Source organism: Saccostrea cucullata, unplaced genomic scaffold (assembly GCF_032062105.1).
Source record: "Saccostrea cucullata isolate Sc308-1 unplaced genomic scaffold, CSIRO_AGI_Scuc_v1 ctg2316, whole genome shotgun sequence".
NCBI classification, from domain to species: Eukaryota; Metazoa; Mollusca; class Bivalvia; order Ostreida; family Ostreidae; genus Saccostrea; species Saccostrea cuccullata.
The window spans coordinates 23,212-41,172 of record NW_026939927.1 but is presented as its reverse complement, the minus strand read 5'-3'; the positions used below and the strand labels follow the sequence as shown (position 1 = coordinate 41,172).

The following is a 17,961-nucleotide window of genomic DNA, read 5'->3' as shown; positions in this document are numbered from 1 at the left end:
ACTTTCATTCCCCATTGTGGCCCCGCCCTACCACCGGGGGTCATGATTTGCATACTTTAGAATCTACACCACCGAAGTATTCTTCCACATAAGTTTCAGCTTTTCTGGCCCAGTTGTGCCTGAGAATAAGATTTTCAAAGATTTTTCCTCTATACTTCTATGTAAAACTTTGATTCCCCATTCTGGCTCCGCCCAACCCCTGGGGGTCATGATTTGAACAATTTAGAATCTACACTACCCCTGGGTGCTTCCAGATAAGATTCAGCTTTTTTTGGCCCAGTGGTTCTTGAGAAGAAGATATTCTAATGATCCCACTCTATTTTTGTCTTTTCTTAATCATCTCCCCTTGTGAGGGGACTTGGTCTTTAATTTTGACAATTTAAATTCCCCTTCACCCAATTGTGCTTTGTACCAACTTTTGTCAAAATTGGCCCAGTGGTTCTTGAGAAGAAAAATGTGAAAAGTGGACGGACAGACAGACAGCGGACAGACAGCTAGACGGACGACGGACAAAATGTGATCAGAAAAGCTCACTTGAGCCTTTGGCTCAGGTGAGCTAACAATAACAGAACTCGAGCCCTGTTTACAAAAACTGTGTACATAACACGAGTGTGCTCGATTTGCTAAACTCTGTACGCAACTTGTAGTAGTTCGGAATGATGATACTTGTGAAGGAGTTTTTCTTTCTAACATTTCTACTCTGAATAAAATTCTTTTTCTGGATAAAAGTTTTAATATTTCTCATTAATACACAAAATGATTGCAACTTTTCCAATGGATTAAGAATAAGGTTAAAATTTGTGAAAGTGCAAGGATGTATCAATCAAACCCGCCAAAAAAATTAAAGTTTTAATAACTTTTAAATGAAATAAGATTTTTTATTAATTTTTGTGTGAAATGCTATTAAAATATGTAAGTGGTAATATTATGGAGAAAATATTGACTTCAAATCTGTGTCCAAGTACCTTTAAAAGCTAGAACTAGTTGTTGAATAAAGTTTTCAATCTCAAGTTGTAAAGTTATCTACTAGAATATGCTGCAAGTTCTTCCTACTTTTTAAAATGGTTGTGCCATAGAATCAATGTTAAATTCAGATCCGCCAATAGATATATAGATACGATATGCAGATTTAAAAGAAAGCTTTGCTAATGAATGGCATATTATAATTCGACTAGGGCGAATTATTCTACGAGCAAGTTGTCTTAGGAGCAAAATCTCTAGCATTCTCACAAATGCTAGCCTGTCGTATGCCTATGGCATCCGGTTTAACCTCCCCTATATATTTACTGCTTGGACCTCAGGGTCCATGCAATTATGCTTGAAAAAATATATTAAATATTTTTTTCTAATACTTCTTTGTAACAATTTGATTACTCATTATGGCCCACCTGGGTTCATGATTTGAACAAATGTGAATCCAGATTCCACCAAATTGGAGCTTATTCTCGATTATCTCACATTAAAAAGCTGTGTGAAATTTCAATTGAATGAACCTGACTCGCCGTTCACCAAAAAATGCTTTGTGGCATGTTTGGTTGAAAAAATATCAGTGTCTCTGGAGAAAAATAATTTTTTTTTTTTTAGAATTTTGTTTTTCAAATGGTCATAGAGAGGGATTCAAGACCCAATGTGATCAGAAAAGTTATTTTGAGCTTTCAGCTTAGATGAACTACAAGAGGCCCGAGGGCCTTGAATCGCTCCTCTGATAAATTGTACAATCTATCACTTCTATTAGAAGACTCCAACTCTATTAGTATCATAAGACCCAAAATGCATCAAATTACAAAGTTTAATAATATTTAGCCAGTTAAGACTGAAGATATTATAATATAAAATACCATAAGTAGGTCACAGTGACCTACCTTTTTATTGAATTTTTTTGAGGACTCAAGATACATTAATTGACAAAAACTTATGATTCTTATTAAAGAAGTACCTGAGATATTCAGAAGTAGGTCACCATGACCTCCTTTTGGTCAACATTCTCTGAAAACCCAAGATGCATCATCTGACAATGTTTGACGATTCTAAGCCAATTAGTATCAGAGATAATTACATATAACCATCAAATGTCAAAAGTAGGTCACAGTGACCTACTTTTTGGTCAACGTTATCCAAAAACCCAAGATGCCTAAACTGACAAAATTTGATGATTCTAAGCCAATAAGTACCTGCGATATTCAAAAGTAGGTCACTATGACCTACTTCTTGTTGGACATTCAATGAAACTGAAAGATGCCTCAACTTACAAAGTTTGATGATTTTGAGCCAATAAGTACCAGATATAATTAAATATAGCCATAAATTGTCAAAAGTATGTCACAGTGACCTACTTTTAGGTCGACATTCTCCGAAAACCCAAGGTGCCTAAACTGACAAAGTTTGATGATTCTAAGCTAATATGTACCTGAGATATTCAAAAGTAGGTCACTGTAACCTACTTTTTGGTCGACATTCTCCGAAAACACAAGATGCCTCAACTGACAAAGTTTGATGATTCTTAGCCGATAAGTGCCTGAGATACTTAAATAAAGCCATAAAATGTCAGAAGTAGGTCACTGTGACCTACTTTTTGGTCGACAATCTCCGAAAAACCCAAGATGCATCAACTGACAAAGTATGTGATTTTAGGTCAATAAGTACCGGAGATACATAATTATAGCAACAAAATGTCAAAAGTAGGTCACCATGACCTAATTTTTGTTCCTCGCACTCCGAAAACCAAAGATGCATTAACACACAAAGTTTGATGATTCTAGGCCAATAAGTAACAGAGATATTTAAATAAAGCCATAAAATGTCAAAAGTAGGTCACCATGACCTAATTTTTGGTCGTCACACCCCGAAAACCAAAGATGCATCAACTCACAAAATTTGATGATTCTAAGCCAATAAGTACCGAAGATAAAGCCATAAAATGTCAAAAGTAGGTCACCTTGACCTACTTTTTGGTTGTCACTCTCCGAAAACTAAATATACATCCACTCACAAATTTTGATGAACTATCTAAGATACTTAAATATAGCCATGAAATGTCGAAAGTAGGTCATCGTGACCTAAATTTTGGTCGACATTTTCCAAAGACCCAAGATGCATCTACTGACCAAGTTTGATGATCGCAGGTCTGAAAGTAATCAAAATATGCATTTTAAACAATTTAAAAACAAATGTCAGTAAAATTCAAAAAGTAGGTCACAGTGACCTACTTTTTCAAAAATATGTTTTAAGGTCCCAAGATGCATCAAATTACAAGATTTGATGATTCTAAACCTCCCATTGTCTGAAATAATGGGATTTAATGTTTTTAAAAGGATCAGTCATAGAGTTCAAAAAGTAGATCATGGTGACCTACTTTTAAGTTGACATTGTTAGAGGACCCAAGGTGCATCAACTGACAAAGTTTGATGATCATAAGCCTTAAAGTGTCCAAAATATGCCTTCAAATCAATTAGAAAACAAATCCCCGCAAAATTTAAAAAGTAGGTCACGGTGACCTACTTTTGAGCTACAGACCCTAAACTGTGCTACTACACCACTAGAACGGTACGGTTCGGTATGCTTGGTGCACGGAACGGTACGCTTTGTGAATGGAACGGTTCGTTTTGAGAACGGTACGGTACGTTTGTGCACGGAACGGTTCGCTTTGTGCACGGAACGGTACGCTTTGTGCACGTAACGGTTCGCTTTGTTGACGGTACGTTTCGTTTCTTGCACGGAACGGTTCGTTTTGTGAACGGTACGCTTTGAGAAACAGTATGCAAATGACGTGGGCGGAGCCTATTAGCTTTAATTCTTGATTGGTTGCTAAAAATTTATTTTTTTTAATGACTTTTGAAGTACTCAATGCACGTATATAATTATATTTCAGCTATTAACAAATTAATTTCTCGGTTTCAGTTTAAACAATTAACACTACAGCGGTGATGGAGGAAAAATGAAAAAAAAAATGAAAGGAAGAAAAAACATCATCCCACCGATGTCTTTGGCATATGTTTAGATATGTATTAATATATATAGAACTCGTAAGTATTTCCGTGCTTCTTTTTTACGTATGCTGAACCTTCATTTTAAAAATGAAAAAAAAAATCAAGGAAATATTTTTCACTTTAAAATAAAGTTGTAACATAATTAAAAGGAATTAATATATACCGGGTATATACTTATTTTATACATATAACGCTATATGCACATACATGTATATAAATTATTTGTAATTCATTGATCTATAGAAATAAATATGACCATTCCTGCTTCATTTTTATTCCTTGTAATCAGATATGTAATTTTTTTTAATTGTAGATCAATCGCTAAAACGTTTGCTTCAGAAGAGAAATATCAGTAAACAGAATAAATACAAAAATCAGCAGCAGACACACGAAATTAATAGAATAACTTCCGAGCGCTTTCTCGTAACAAAAACATTCTTTTCACAGACAAGTATTTATGTTTTCAATAATTCTTTCAGTGTATTAAGTAATTATTTTTAGAAGTTTTTCTTTATTTTATTAAGTTATTCTGTTCTTGTAAAGTCTGTAAAAACAATGTCGTGAGAGAGAGAGAGAGATGCAAACATTATCTGTAAAAAAAAATAACTGTATTTATTCTCATTCTTCGTTTTATTTACATCGCCAAAGTCACAATTAATCAGTCTACCATAACCTACATGTATTTACAACTATTGTGCAATGAATAATCCGTTCTTTGTACATGCATGCTGCAAGCATGAAATCCTCGTGCATCACCTGTCAATCAAAATGGCATGACGCTAGGTGACCCTGAAAGTCTGTTTACGCAGGAAGAATTTCTTCTGTGATTTGAAACATTCTTATGGTCAGTTCAGTTCATAGTTCACACTCGTCTAAAAACAAGAGGCCCACGGGCCTTATAGGTCAACTGAGTATCATGTAACAACTTTCCAGTGATTGTATTTGGTTCGTTTTTTAATCCAAAAGCCATGAAATTCACAAATATTGAAGAGGCACCATTGCTTATCAAAGGGCAGATTTTAAAGCATTAATTTATTTTTAGTTAAAGTACCCCCTGGTACCCCTGACCCAGCGGCCCTGAAATTATCTATTTTGAAAGAGGCCCCTTTCTTCATTGTGAGTCCAGCATTTTTTATTTTTAGGTTTAGTTATGAACATGAGAATAAAAATGTCCTGAAGGAGAAGGAAATTAAAACTTTTTTTTGATAAATCAATTATTAACATTTGTACATTCTTTTTTTATGCTATTCTAATAGGCTCCTTACCACTGGACACATAATGCTTACAAATAATGCTTACAAATAGGAAAGTAGAACATTCAATTGCTTATTTCATCATCTGCCAGTTTGGGCCAGTTATATAAATTTTGTGATGTTGGTCAAAATATATTTTAATAAATCAATTCTTTAAAAGTCTTTCAATATGTCCTCATTTTTTAAATCTGTGTTAGGTGAATGTGTAGACATTGTTCAAAAATTTACTTGATGCCTAAAATTCTTTCTCAAATGGTTTTAACTTCTCCCATAGTTTTATTCATTACATCTTATGCATAAGCAACCCTTTTCTGAAGATTTTTTTTACAAATATATATATATATTAAATATAATATATTAAATTTCATTTTATTTAGTAAATTATCTTTTTTCAGACACTAATAAAAATGTTTCCTGTTGATTATGATTTTTTTTTAAATTAACAACGTACCATTTTGCAGACTTCTAAAGAACTTTTAACCAGATAATTTGTATTGCTTTCTAGAAAGGGAATGGGGGGTACCGTGTAACAAACCTTATAACATTTTCATTTTTCGCAATTTTTTTTTCATTTTTCATAAGATGTATTTCAGAATGAAGTAATATTTATACTGCAGTTTGCACATTTTATTTGCAAGAAATTCGGCTGGCGATTTTTGTATGCAGCGTGAAAGTTGATCACAGTTTTATAAGTAAGATTATCATCTTTGTCTGTTCAGTAGAAATCTTCATGTTTACCGCATGTAATATTTTAATCCATATTTTACATGACTACAGATTTTCAGTGCAAGTATAACTGCACCAATAATTCGCCTATAGTACATGTAAGAATCTCAAAAGAATTAATGTGAGAGTCTAATACGGATCTTTTTTTTTAAATTTGACAGTTTATATATATTTTAAAATTCTTACAAAATAATTCATTATTAAATTCACGCATCTGATATGTACTGTAGATATGAATGCATACTTACGGCAAAAACGATCTTGTACAGTACGCTTTGTGCACGGTACGGTACGCTTTCTGTACGGAACGGTACGTTTGTTTCTGAGGTGTAGTAGCACGGTTTAGGGTCTGTTACATGATGTGAAGTCGCAAGATGCATCAACTTACAAGATTTGATGATCCTGGTCCTTATAGTAAGCAAATTATACACGTTTGTATTAATTGTAAATTTAGGTCAACTTTGAAGTGAACTTGAGACCACGCTCTTTGCCCCAGGGTAATTCCCCGTGCAAATATTAATCTATGACATATTCTGATCTTTGTATGTAAGTTTGGTGAAAATCTGCCCAGTGGTTATGGAGAAGAAGATTTTTTAGCAACCAGTACTTTTGGTTCTATTTTCCTGATTATCTCCCCTTGTTTAAGGGTCCCAACCTTTATTTTAGTACAAATGGTAGCCCTTGGGCCAAGGATACTCTGGGACAAAGTTGGTACTGATTGGCCAAGGGGTTCTTGAGTTATGGCCCATATTCTAAAAAGTTTACCCACACCGCACAAATGGCCATAGCATTAGTTCTTTGAGTCTTTGGCTCAGAAGAGCTAAAAATACATATTTCATAGTATACAACCTCTGTTTGTCCATCCCCCGTAAATGGAGCCTTCCTGACAACACACTTCTTCTCCAACCTTATCATCAAACTTCTTCTCCATATTCAGCACCAGAATGAAGAATGCCCGGGGACTCAGAAAAATCTGGTGTGAGGCATAATATGAACACTGTCCTGCAAAGTCAGTCATGGTTATTTTTTTATCTCGATCTTCTGAAATGTCTTCTGCACCAATTTGCAAATTTCCAGAAATTTCTGAACTATGAGGAATATCTTTGCTTTCCCTCACAACTTCTGCTACATTTGATGACTTTGCCCCGCGTTGTTCATTAGATGAGGCAGTTTGAGTCATGCTAACATTGGTATCTACATGTGATATCTGGCTTCTGTTTGATGCTTCAATCGTATTGCCCTCTTCATCAACTCGTTCCACCTTTTCCTGCGTTATCCCATAATCAGCTGCATTCTCTGATTTATGTTCAGAAACGCTCTGTTTCAGATCTTTTTTATCAAGTCTAAGTTTGAAGTGTTTTTGTTGACTTGAAAAATTAACTGCGAAAAAAAATACAGAAGTATCTGTTGAGACTGAAGGTCTACTGTTTGTACTTAATATAATGAAGGGAAAAAAGTAGCAGTTGGGACTTGATGATCTTTGATTAAGTCTCTTTGTGGCAATACATTGCAATAAGACTGCAACTGTAGAATTAGCTTTTAATAAAATTTCACAGTATTTTCAATTTTAGTTACCATGGCAAAATCATTCATCAAAATAAGAACAAGAGGCCCAGGGGCCACATCGCTCACCTGAGCTGTTGAGAATAACCTGGCTAGGAAAATCAGATCAGAACTGAAACAAGAGGCCCACGGGCCTTATAGGTCACCTGAGTATTGTGTAACAACTTTCAAACTTTCAAATTTGATTCGTGTTTTAAACCAGAGGCCATGAAATTCACAATTTACAATTTTTAAAGAGGCACCATTGCTTATCATAATTATTAACTTAGCATGTTTACTCCATTTACTTAATACCCAGAGGTATATCAGAGTAACAAAGAGAAAATGCACTTCCACTTTATACCCAGTTGTGCACCTCACCCTAAAGGAACCAGTGACCAATGGGCCACATATTCAAAATTTTACAAATTTATCATAAAATGGTTGATTAAAACTGAAGAGCAGATTTCAAAGCATTAATTTATTTTCAGACTATGTACCCCCCCCCCTCTGACCCTGGGGGCATAAAAAAAAACACTTTGCTAGATGCACCTTTTTTCATCATAAATATATTGGCATAAAACCCAGAAGCAAAGGAAAATATTTTCAAAGAATTTATTTTTACTACTGAGTATATAATCAATAGAGCCACGCCCTAACACCAGAACCCCTAATCCTGGGGCCATAAAATTCACAATTTTGGAAGAGGCACTCTTGCTCATCATAACTATGTGCTTAGTTAGTTTATTTAATACCCAGAAGCAGAGAAGAAGATTTTCAAAGAATTAATGCATTTTCACTATATAATCAATAGAGCCCCGCCCTAACACCAGAACCCCTGACCCTGGGGCCATAAAATTCACAAATCTGGAAGAGGTGCTCTTGCTCATCATTACTATGTACTTAGTAAGTTTATTTAATACCCAGAAGCAGTGAAGAAGATTTTCAAAGAATAAATGCATTTTCACTATATAATCAATAGAGCCCCGCCCTAACACCAGAACCCCTGACCCTGGGGCCATAAAATTCACAATTTTGGAAGAGGCACTCTTGCTCATAATAACTATGTGCTTAGTTAGTTTATTTAATACCCAGGAGCAGAGAAGAAGATTTTCAAAGAAATATTGCATTTTCACTATATAATCTATGGAGCCCCGCCCTAGCACTAGAACCCCAGACCCTGGGGCCATGAATTTCACAATTTTGGTAGAGGACTCAATGCACATTACATTCATGCCAACAGATTGCCTGCTTGATGTCCAGGAGTAAAGAAGAAGATTTTTAAAGATTGCAATCATTTTAGTGGTTTTGGCCCCACCCCTCAGGCCCCTGGGGAGCGGGGACCATGAAATTCACAATTTTTGTTCCTCTCCACCCATAGATGCTGTATACTAAATTTGGTTGAAATTGGTTCAGTGGTTTCAGAGAAGAAGATGAAAATGTTCAAATGTTAACACACGACACACGACGCACAACACACGACGCCCGACTCACGACGACGGACTAAAACGTATAGCAATAGGTCACCTCAGTTACTCAGGTGACCTAAAGAGAGGTGTATGTGTGTGGGGGGGGGGGGTCCTACCCTCCAAAGGGTCATGATTTGAACAAATTTAAATCTTCAATACATGTGGATGCTTACATTTCAATATGACTAAACATAGTTTTTCTATTCTTGGGATTTTTTTCCTTTACTTTTCTATGTAAAACTTTGATACCCCATTGTGGTCCAACCCTATCCCTGGGGGTTATGATTTGAACAAACTAAAACCTACATGTGTACACTAAAGAGGATGATTCCATATAATTATCACAAATCATGGCTTTAAAGTACTTGAGAAGAAGATTTTAAAAGATTTCCTTTATATATATTCCTATGTAAAACTTTGATCAGCCATTGTTGCCCTACCCTACCCCGGGGATCATGATTTGAACACACTTGAATCTACACTACCTGAGGATGATTCCACATGAGTTTCACCTTTCCTGGCCTAGTGGTTCTTGAGAAAATTTTTTAACAAGAGGCCCAGGGACCACAGCGCTCACCTGAGCACATCGGCTAGGAAAAAGCACATATCAGATCAGAACTGAAAGTTTACTGAGGTGATGCTGGGGGGAGGGGGGGCTTGAATTTTAACCCCCCAAGGGTTCATGATTTGAAGTAGAATCTACTCTACCTTAGGATGATTCCATATAAATACCACTAATCATGGCTTTGAAGTACTTGAAAAGATGATTCTAAAAGGTTTCCCAATATATCCCTATGTAAAACTTCGGTCGGCCATTTTGGCCCCACCCTAGCCCCAGGGGTCATGATTTGAACAAACTTGAATCTACACTACCTGAAGATAATTCAACATGAGTTTCATCTTTTCTGTCTTAATGGTTCTTGAGAAGAAGATTTTTAAAGATTTTTCTAATATATTCCTATGTAAAACTTGGGTCGGCCATTGTGGCCCCACCCTAGCCGATGGGGGGGGGGGGGGGGGGGTCATGATTTGAACAAACTTGAATCTACACTACCTGACAATGATTCCACGTGAGTTTCATCTTTCCTTACCCAGTGGTTCTTGAGAAGAGGATTTTTTAAAATTTTTCCTACCCGGTATATATTCCTATGTAAAACTTTGGTCGGCCATTTTGGTCTCGCCCTAGCCCTTGGGGTCATGATTTGAACATACTTGAATCTACACTACCTGAGGATGATTCCACATGAGTTTCGTCTTTCCTGACCTTACTCAGGTGACTTAACAAGAGGCCCAGGGGCCACAGCGCTCACCTGAGCACATCGGCTAGGAAAAAGCACATATCAGATCAGAACTGAAAGTTTACTGAGGTGATGGTTGGGGGTGGGGGGGGGGGGCTTGAATTTTAACCCCCGAGGGGTTTATGATTTGAACTAGAATCTACACTACCTTAGGATGATTCCATATAAATACAGGTAAACTTCGGTATCTCGACATCGGATATGTCGAAAAAAGTGTTTCATCTTTCTTGGCCCAGTAGTTCTTGAGAAGAAGATTCTTAAAACATACCATCAAATTTTCATTATTTCTTAATTATCTCCTCTTGAATAAGGGCGTGGCCCTTCACTTGAACAAACTTGAATCCCCTTTACCTAAGAATACTTTGTGCCAAGTTTGGTTGAAATTGGCCCAGTGGTTCTTGAGAAGAAGTTGAAAATGTGAAAAGTTAACAATCAAGGGCATCATGGAAACAAGTTATTTTTGAAATAATTTGTTTCAGTTATTAAATGTCAACATTTTGGGTTATCTTCCCAGGATTATGCTTTTCTTCAGTAACTTAATCCTGTTATTGATACTTTACTACTCATTATTGTAAACCTACTGGCATCTGAAAGGATTTAGTCATGCTGTGCTTGGGTTATTAAGTACTGGTAGATGGTTTCTGACGGTAAAAGTAATCTATCTTTAACATTTAACACATTGAAATCCAACAAATTATAACTTATTTCAATTATTTCATCCTTAACCCACCTCACTTTAAAACTCTTGCACAAAAATCTACAGCTTTGCACAAAAAATGCAAGACATAGAGATTGCACAGTAATATCCAAAGATTATAGGAAAATTAGTCTCAATATTGGCAAAATTGGCGGAAGATGTGTAATTGACCTCTGAAATGTTAATGAAATGGAATTATTTTTCCTTGAAAACTATCATGTTATTTTCCTAATTTCATCATATCTGCTCATAAGATATTAAGTTTGTTGAGTCTATTAAAAGAAGTACATATATTTACAATTTTCTTTAGCCTTAAATTATTTTAAATCAGCAGCAATCCCAAAATATTAATGTTTTTTGCTAAACTAATAGGTGTTCTTCTTTTTAAGCATTAACTCAAATGAGTTACTTTTTTATTTAGTAACTGACAAATGAAGTAATATAAACAAGTTATTTTAGAAAATAACTTGATTCCATCATGCCCCTGACTGTAACAACAACGACGATGACAACGACAATGACGACAACGACATACAACGGAAAAATTTTGATCAGAAAAGCTCACTTGAGCCTTTGACTCAGGTGAGCTGAAAATGTCATTAATTTTTCCCTAATTCATTATTATCTCCCCTTGGAAAAGGGCGTGGCCCTTCATTTGAACAAACTTGATTCCCCTTCACCCAAGCCCAAGGATACTTTGTGCAAAGTTTGGTTGAAATTGGCCCTGTGGTTCTTGAGAAGAAGATGAAAATGTGAAAAGTTTACGACAAAGATGACAACGACGACAGACAACGGATAAAATTTTGATCAGAAAAGCACACTTGAGCCTCCGGCTCAGGTGAGCTAAAAAATAAATTGAGCCTTGGGCTCATGTTAAGTTTAGCATGTACTTTGCTTAAACTGTAGTCAGCTTTTAACACATAGTGCACTTGCCTCTGGCTCGTGCACTATGTGTCAAACACTGACTACAATTAAGGCAATCTGAATGCTAAGCACAATGCTATTATATAAGTATCAATTTAACACAGGATCAATGAAAACAAGAGATGTTTGTAAAACACTTATGCCCCCCTTCCCCCAAATTGGAATTTTTCCAAGTCCAAGGGGTATAACTCTGTCAAAAATTATGCGATTGTACCCAAAACAGAACTCGACCTAGATATTTATTTGATATATCTGTATACCAAATTTCATTTCAATATGTATAACGGTTGCAAAGAAAATAAATGGAAATGGCAAATAATTGAATTTTTTCTAAGTCCAAGGGGCATAACTGTCAAAGATGGTGCGATCGTACCCAAAACAGAACTCGACCTTGATATTTATTTGATATATCTGTATACCAGATTTCATTTCAATATGTACAACGGTTGCAAAGAAAATGAAAGGAAACGGCAAATAATTGATTTTTTTCTAAGTCCAAGGGGCATAACTCTGTCAAAAAAGGTGCGATCATACCCTAAACAGAACTCGACCTAGATATTCATGTGATATATCTGTATACCAAATTTTATTCAAGTATGTGTAACGGTTTTGAAGAAAATGAACGGAAACTAAGTGGACCGACGGACAGACGGACCGACAGACCGACCGACAGACAGCAGCAAAGCAATATGCCCTCCCTTCTTCGAAGGGGGGCATAATAATGCCCTCCCTTCTTCGAAGGGGGGCATAACAAACAATAAACCATACCATGGAGGCTATCTGTAACTTCAAAGACATCTGTGTGGATATCAACTCCTCTGGTTGAGTTGGTATTTTCCATTATTTCTTTCAGATCGATGCCCTTCAGTCTCTGTAGTAATGTTGTTTTACCACTACCAGCACATCCTATTATCATTCCAGAGGCGTGGTACATCATGGTCTTTCCTTTCTTCAGATTTTCGATGAAATTTTTTACAGATTTGTCTCCCCTCATTATTATCTGAATAGGTACACCGACTAAGAGTCAAACATTGAGGCATTATAATACTAACTTAAAGAAAAATAGTCAAAATATATTACATACATGTACAAACTTAAAAAGAAATATATTCACATTCTTTGTCTCAATTAATAATTACTAAATAAATATCATTAATAAAACAAAAATCTGCCAAAACCCTAAACATTTGTCATTAAATATTAAGTAAACAATTCTGAAAATTCCTTGAATGTAGACCTACATTTTCTAAATACAGCTTCATGGAATGACTGGTCCACCATTGTTGGGTGCATGAAAATATCTTGTCCAAGTCTTTTTAAAAACTCTTCATTTTTTTCTGGCAGTAACCAACAGCAAACTTCATCCTCTCCTCTCTGATAATTCCATGATCTACAGTACTCAGCAATGTTTTCTTTGTCTGCCCAAGTCAAGAAAATATCAGTAAAGATCAATGCAGAACGCTTTGAGAATTTCAGAAAACTACTGTACTTGAAGAGCTCAGTGGAAAAACTGATCTCTGATTCATTGAGTTTTAGAATTGGTTTGTATTTTTCTAAATCTGTAGGAGCAAAAGGCTTTGTGACTTCCTTGGAATTAAAAATGTTGGCAACAGCATTATATTTAGTCATCCAGTTTCCTTCTTTCATGTTTATTTTGTAGGAATTGGAAATAAGAAGGCACATCAATAGTGTATCTCCATCTACAAAATAAAGAAATATATACATATATATATATATATAAACAAGCTCGGAAAACACCTTGAATGTATTAACATCACCAGCTATTAAAATTGTTATACAGAATGGAGTAATTTTCCCATAAATTGTTATCAGCTTTATACCAAGAACAGGTCTCCTTACATTGATTCAAATGTTTCTGAAAGGGCATGTATGTGTGTCAGGGATATCCAGATAACATAGTTAAGCCTTTGTACAAAAATTCCTTCAGATGTAAAAATTGTGTAAATTAGTAAAGCCCTTCATCACATTAAATGAATGTATACTATGGTTAATACACTTCATTCAAGAATTTGATTGAGGTGATTTGTGGCCTTGAACTTGCTAAAGTGACCTTGCGTAAAGGTCGACACACATCATCAATGTACCCAGTATATGCTAGCTTTCAGTTTCGTGTTTTCCGATTATGTAGTTTTGGGCTTGACATGACAGACAAACCAATCGACAACTTGACAGATAAAAAGACAAGGCGATTTTATATAACTCCCAATAATTGGATAAAGACAAACCTACAGACAACAAGACATCCAATTACAAGTAAATAGATAGTCTACAAACTTCGTACAGAAGATTATCTCTTGTGTGTTTGGATTGGGTAAATATAGGCCATTGTTATAAATGATTTATTGACAATTGAAGCAGAATTGGATCAAATATTTAAAACATATTCCACATGCTAGAAACATAAAATGTTTAAAAAAATAATTAAACTATTACCCTCTGTCCTATGAATGTTGTCAAACAATGTCTCTATATCTGTAAGTTGATGTCTGCTGTGATCCTCAGAGCTGGTACACTCCACACACAAGGGAACACCACACAGGGTACAGAACTGGTCCAGGGGAATTCTGGGATGTTTTCTACATTTGATCTTCTCCAGCGGGACTCCTGTTGAAAATAAAAAAAGAAGTCTTATATAATATATATTGTAAATACTTTTAAAAAATCCTGATTAATCTTCACAAAACAATGTCATTTTTGGTACTCCTAAATCAAATATTTATGATATTGGAGTAGTTAAAATGTTTTGAGTCTAAAAAATTTTATAATCAAATCTTGATATTTATACATTCATTAGAAAAACCATTTGTGATTTTCATTATGCCAATGAATACTAATAGAGAAAATTTTGTTCTGATAAAACATTGTTGATTTATGATCTCAAATGATTATGTATGGGGATTTCTTGTTTCCAATATTATCATCATTATAACAATACAAAAATATCATAAGGGATTAAATGTCATTGATGACTGCTATCAATGATAAATGCATCCTCCACAATTATTTGATTTTCTACTTCAAAATATGTATTTTTTCATAGGGGTGCTTTTAGTATGACTACAAGATGATGTTCTTTAACTTGCTAACGTAATGTTCCTTGGGTCTCAAATCACCTCAGATCAAATGATGACATTTTAAATAATCACATAGTTGACCAATCAATGTTGAATTGCCTGTCCATAAAACTTTCATAATCAACACAATTTGCATCAAAATGTCTTTTGCTAAGTACTGATGACCTTAGCTATACTCACATGACCTTTGTGCAGAGTTATAATATGCCTTCCAAAGGCTTAACTCCACTGAAAATTCACTGAATACAAACATATATGTGGTTGGACAATGGATCCAATGTAAATTATAAATGAAAACAATCCAAAAATTTTCTCATAAATTAAAATAGGTCATATGAGTTCGCAGTAATGAGAAAATACTGACATAACTTGAAATAGTACAGCCATATAATATATTACCCCCCCCCCCCCTTCTCTAAGCATCTACACTTAGTTCAGTGACAGTGTAAACCACAGAAATCAACCCTACATATTTCTGTCAGTGACCTCCAATGCTTATAACAGGGTAAAAATGAAAACATTTTCAGTGCGTTATCATCTAAGGGCTTCCAGTCTCTAAAATTCATGTGGTTGGGATACATAGGGTTACAAATTGACAAAATAAATGTAATGATAAATATACAAGTATTTCCTCCTTTACCATATCTTGTACTTACATTTGATACAGGTAGTGATAATGAAATTATACTTTTAGTTTCATGGATCAACTTTTTTGAAACAAAGCAGGAGATTAAGTTGTTTTTAACAGGAATTGTTTTAAAACTTTTATAATGAAAAGGGAGGTAACTTAATTTTTTTCTTTACCTTCAAGTACAAAATTGAATTGTCTCCCTTTCATTAGCAAGTTACTAAAGTTATTCAATGCAGTTGCATTCATGCTTATTCTATAGTGTCTAAGAAATAATTTTTTTTCTTCATTAAAATGAAATGAATCTTAAGCATCAGTATGGACTTGAAGCTTGAATAATGTTGGTTATCTCGGATCTCCATATTTCATTAGACATATAGAAGTCTCTCATACAAAAAATGTCACCCAAGTACACAGTGTAGATTTACTGAACACCTGCTACAGAAATACACAACATTCCTAGACAGAGCTGTGTTAATGTCAATGATGTCTATATCTAACTGTCAACATTAGTACAAATTGTCATGTGTTCTGAATGTAGAATTACAGTAACTTAAATTGAATACATTATAAAGGACTTTGTAAAAAATTTAAAAAATTCTTTTTCTATTTGCTATTTTTCAAAACAGATCATACTACACCAAATGTATTTATCGAACAAAACTTCACACAAACTCAAAAGTTGATTATTACCCCAAAGACAGTATATGGTATGTATATCTATAATTCAAAACCTATCTGTCAAACAAATATATAGATGAATGAATGTACAGTAAGATGTTTCTGATAAAAAATTACAGAAAAGTTAGACATAAGATTCAGTATATATATGTATGAATCAGTGACTGAAGAGTGACACACAACATCTTACAATTCATTACAGACTTGATGTAAATTTATTATTTCTTTTTAATCTATTTATTATATTTGTAGTCAGCTTATATTTGTTGTTTATACAATAAGCAATCATTTCTATTACATTTGTAAATAAACACTTGAATACATTCATGTAAAGTTATTTTTAAATGACCTCTCTATTATAATCGGTTATTTAGTATTGGTATTATAATTATACAATACAATAAAACAGACTACATTATTACTTACCAGTCAGAGAGTCTGTATCTACCACTCTGTATAGGTTGACTGTGTTGTTGTTGCCCTGTGCCCCTACCCACAGTAGGTGAGTTTTATCATCATAACTCAGGCCCCGTGGACTGTCTATCCCGTGCTGTGATGTCTTTATCTCTGTCAGATAGTGACCCTCACTATCTAACATCTGTACTGACCGCGTGACCAAATCACACACCAGGATGTGTGACAGCGCGTCAGTACAGATTCCATGTGGCCGTAGTTCTGATCCTGATGGAGGACCTCTGTAGGAGAATTGGTATTTACCGTAATGATCTGTCACCACTACAGCATGACGGTCCCAGTCAGACACAATAACATCTCCATTGCGGTTCTCTGTGATGTACATAGGTACACCATACAGTCCCTGACCTGTGTTGTTGTCGTGCTGTATGGTCTGGATGTTTTCTCCTGTGGAGTTATACCGCACTACCTTGCCTGTATATGTATTATTAGTGTAGTAAGACATCCCGACCAGCAGGTCTCCAGTGGAGGGGGAGCTGTAGACACTCTCTGGTCTCCATGGTGATGTGTTGTACTGTATTATCGTAGTCTTTTCTTTGTTCTCTGTAGACAGTTTACTGATGTTTAATTCACTTTCTATATAGATTAGATCACCGTTAGAGTCCACAGTGTGTCCTCCCCATACATCACTACCTATAACTGTCACGCGATCTAGTTCTTCACCTTTTGTGTTTGTCAGTATAAGATTGCCATAACTATCATTGATCCAGACCCGGTTTGTAGACACACGGGAAATGTGATGACCCTCCCTAACACCATACACGGTGACAGATTTCTGGTACAGTCCTCTATACATTATTGACAGCAGAAGTCTATTTCTTTATCCTGATTTTTTATAACAGACTTCCGTGTGGATTTCCTCAGTCAGGGAGATCTCTATGTAAATTACAACATTGTAACAGAATTATCTTCATCAGTTAAATCTTTCTATTTACAATGTACTCAGTGAATAACATGTATTTATATTAAAGTTTTGATTTTTAGAACTTAAAGCACACAATAAATACCTTGATACTTAGTGCTGAATTCTTTCTTTTCTTTGTATAGCAGGGTCATTGTACTCACAGTGAAGTCTGTTTTAAAATCAATATTTAAAAATTAAAACTTCAAAAAAGAAATAGAGCAGTCATTCAAAATTCTTCTACAGTGCATGAAATGCAAAATATTTTAAATGTAAACTTGACTTCA

The 17,961-nt window shown here is 35.0% G+C and overlaps 1 protein-coding gene across 1 annotated transcript in view; it reads right to left on the bottom strand.

The window, feature by feature from the left end:
* Window positions 1-17,583, bottom strand: part of LOC134254305 (uncharacterized) — a 28,853-nt gene extending 11,270 nt beyond the window's left edge. The window contains exons 1-5 of the mRNA XM_062736831.1: window positions 16,726-17,583; window positions 14,350-14,520; window positions 13,137-13,595; window positions 12,664-12,912; window positions 6,815-7,345 (exon numbers count right to left, since the gene is read on the bottom strand). Coding sequence (XP_062592815.1) covers window positions 6,815-7,345; window positions 12,664-12,912; window positions 13,137-13,595; window positions 14,350-14,520; window positions 16,726-17,569 — 2,254 coding nt within the window. The 5' untranslated portion in view covers window positions 17,570-17,583. The remainder of the gene's footprint in view (window positions 1-6,814; window positions 7,346-12,663; window positions 12,913-13,136; window positions 13,596-14,349; window positions 14,521-16,725) is intronic.
* Between the last annotated feature and the right edge of the window lie 378 nt (window positions 17,584-17,961).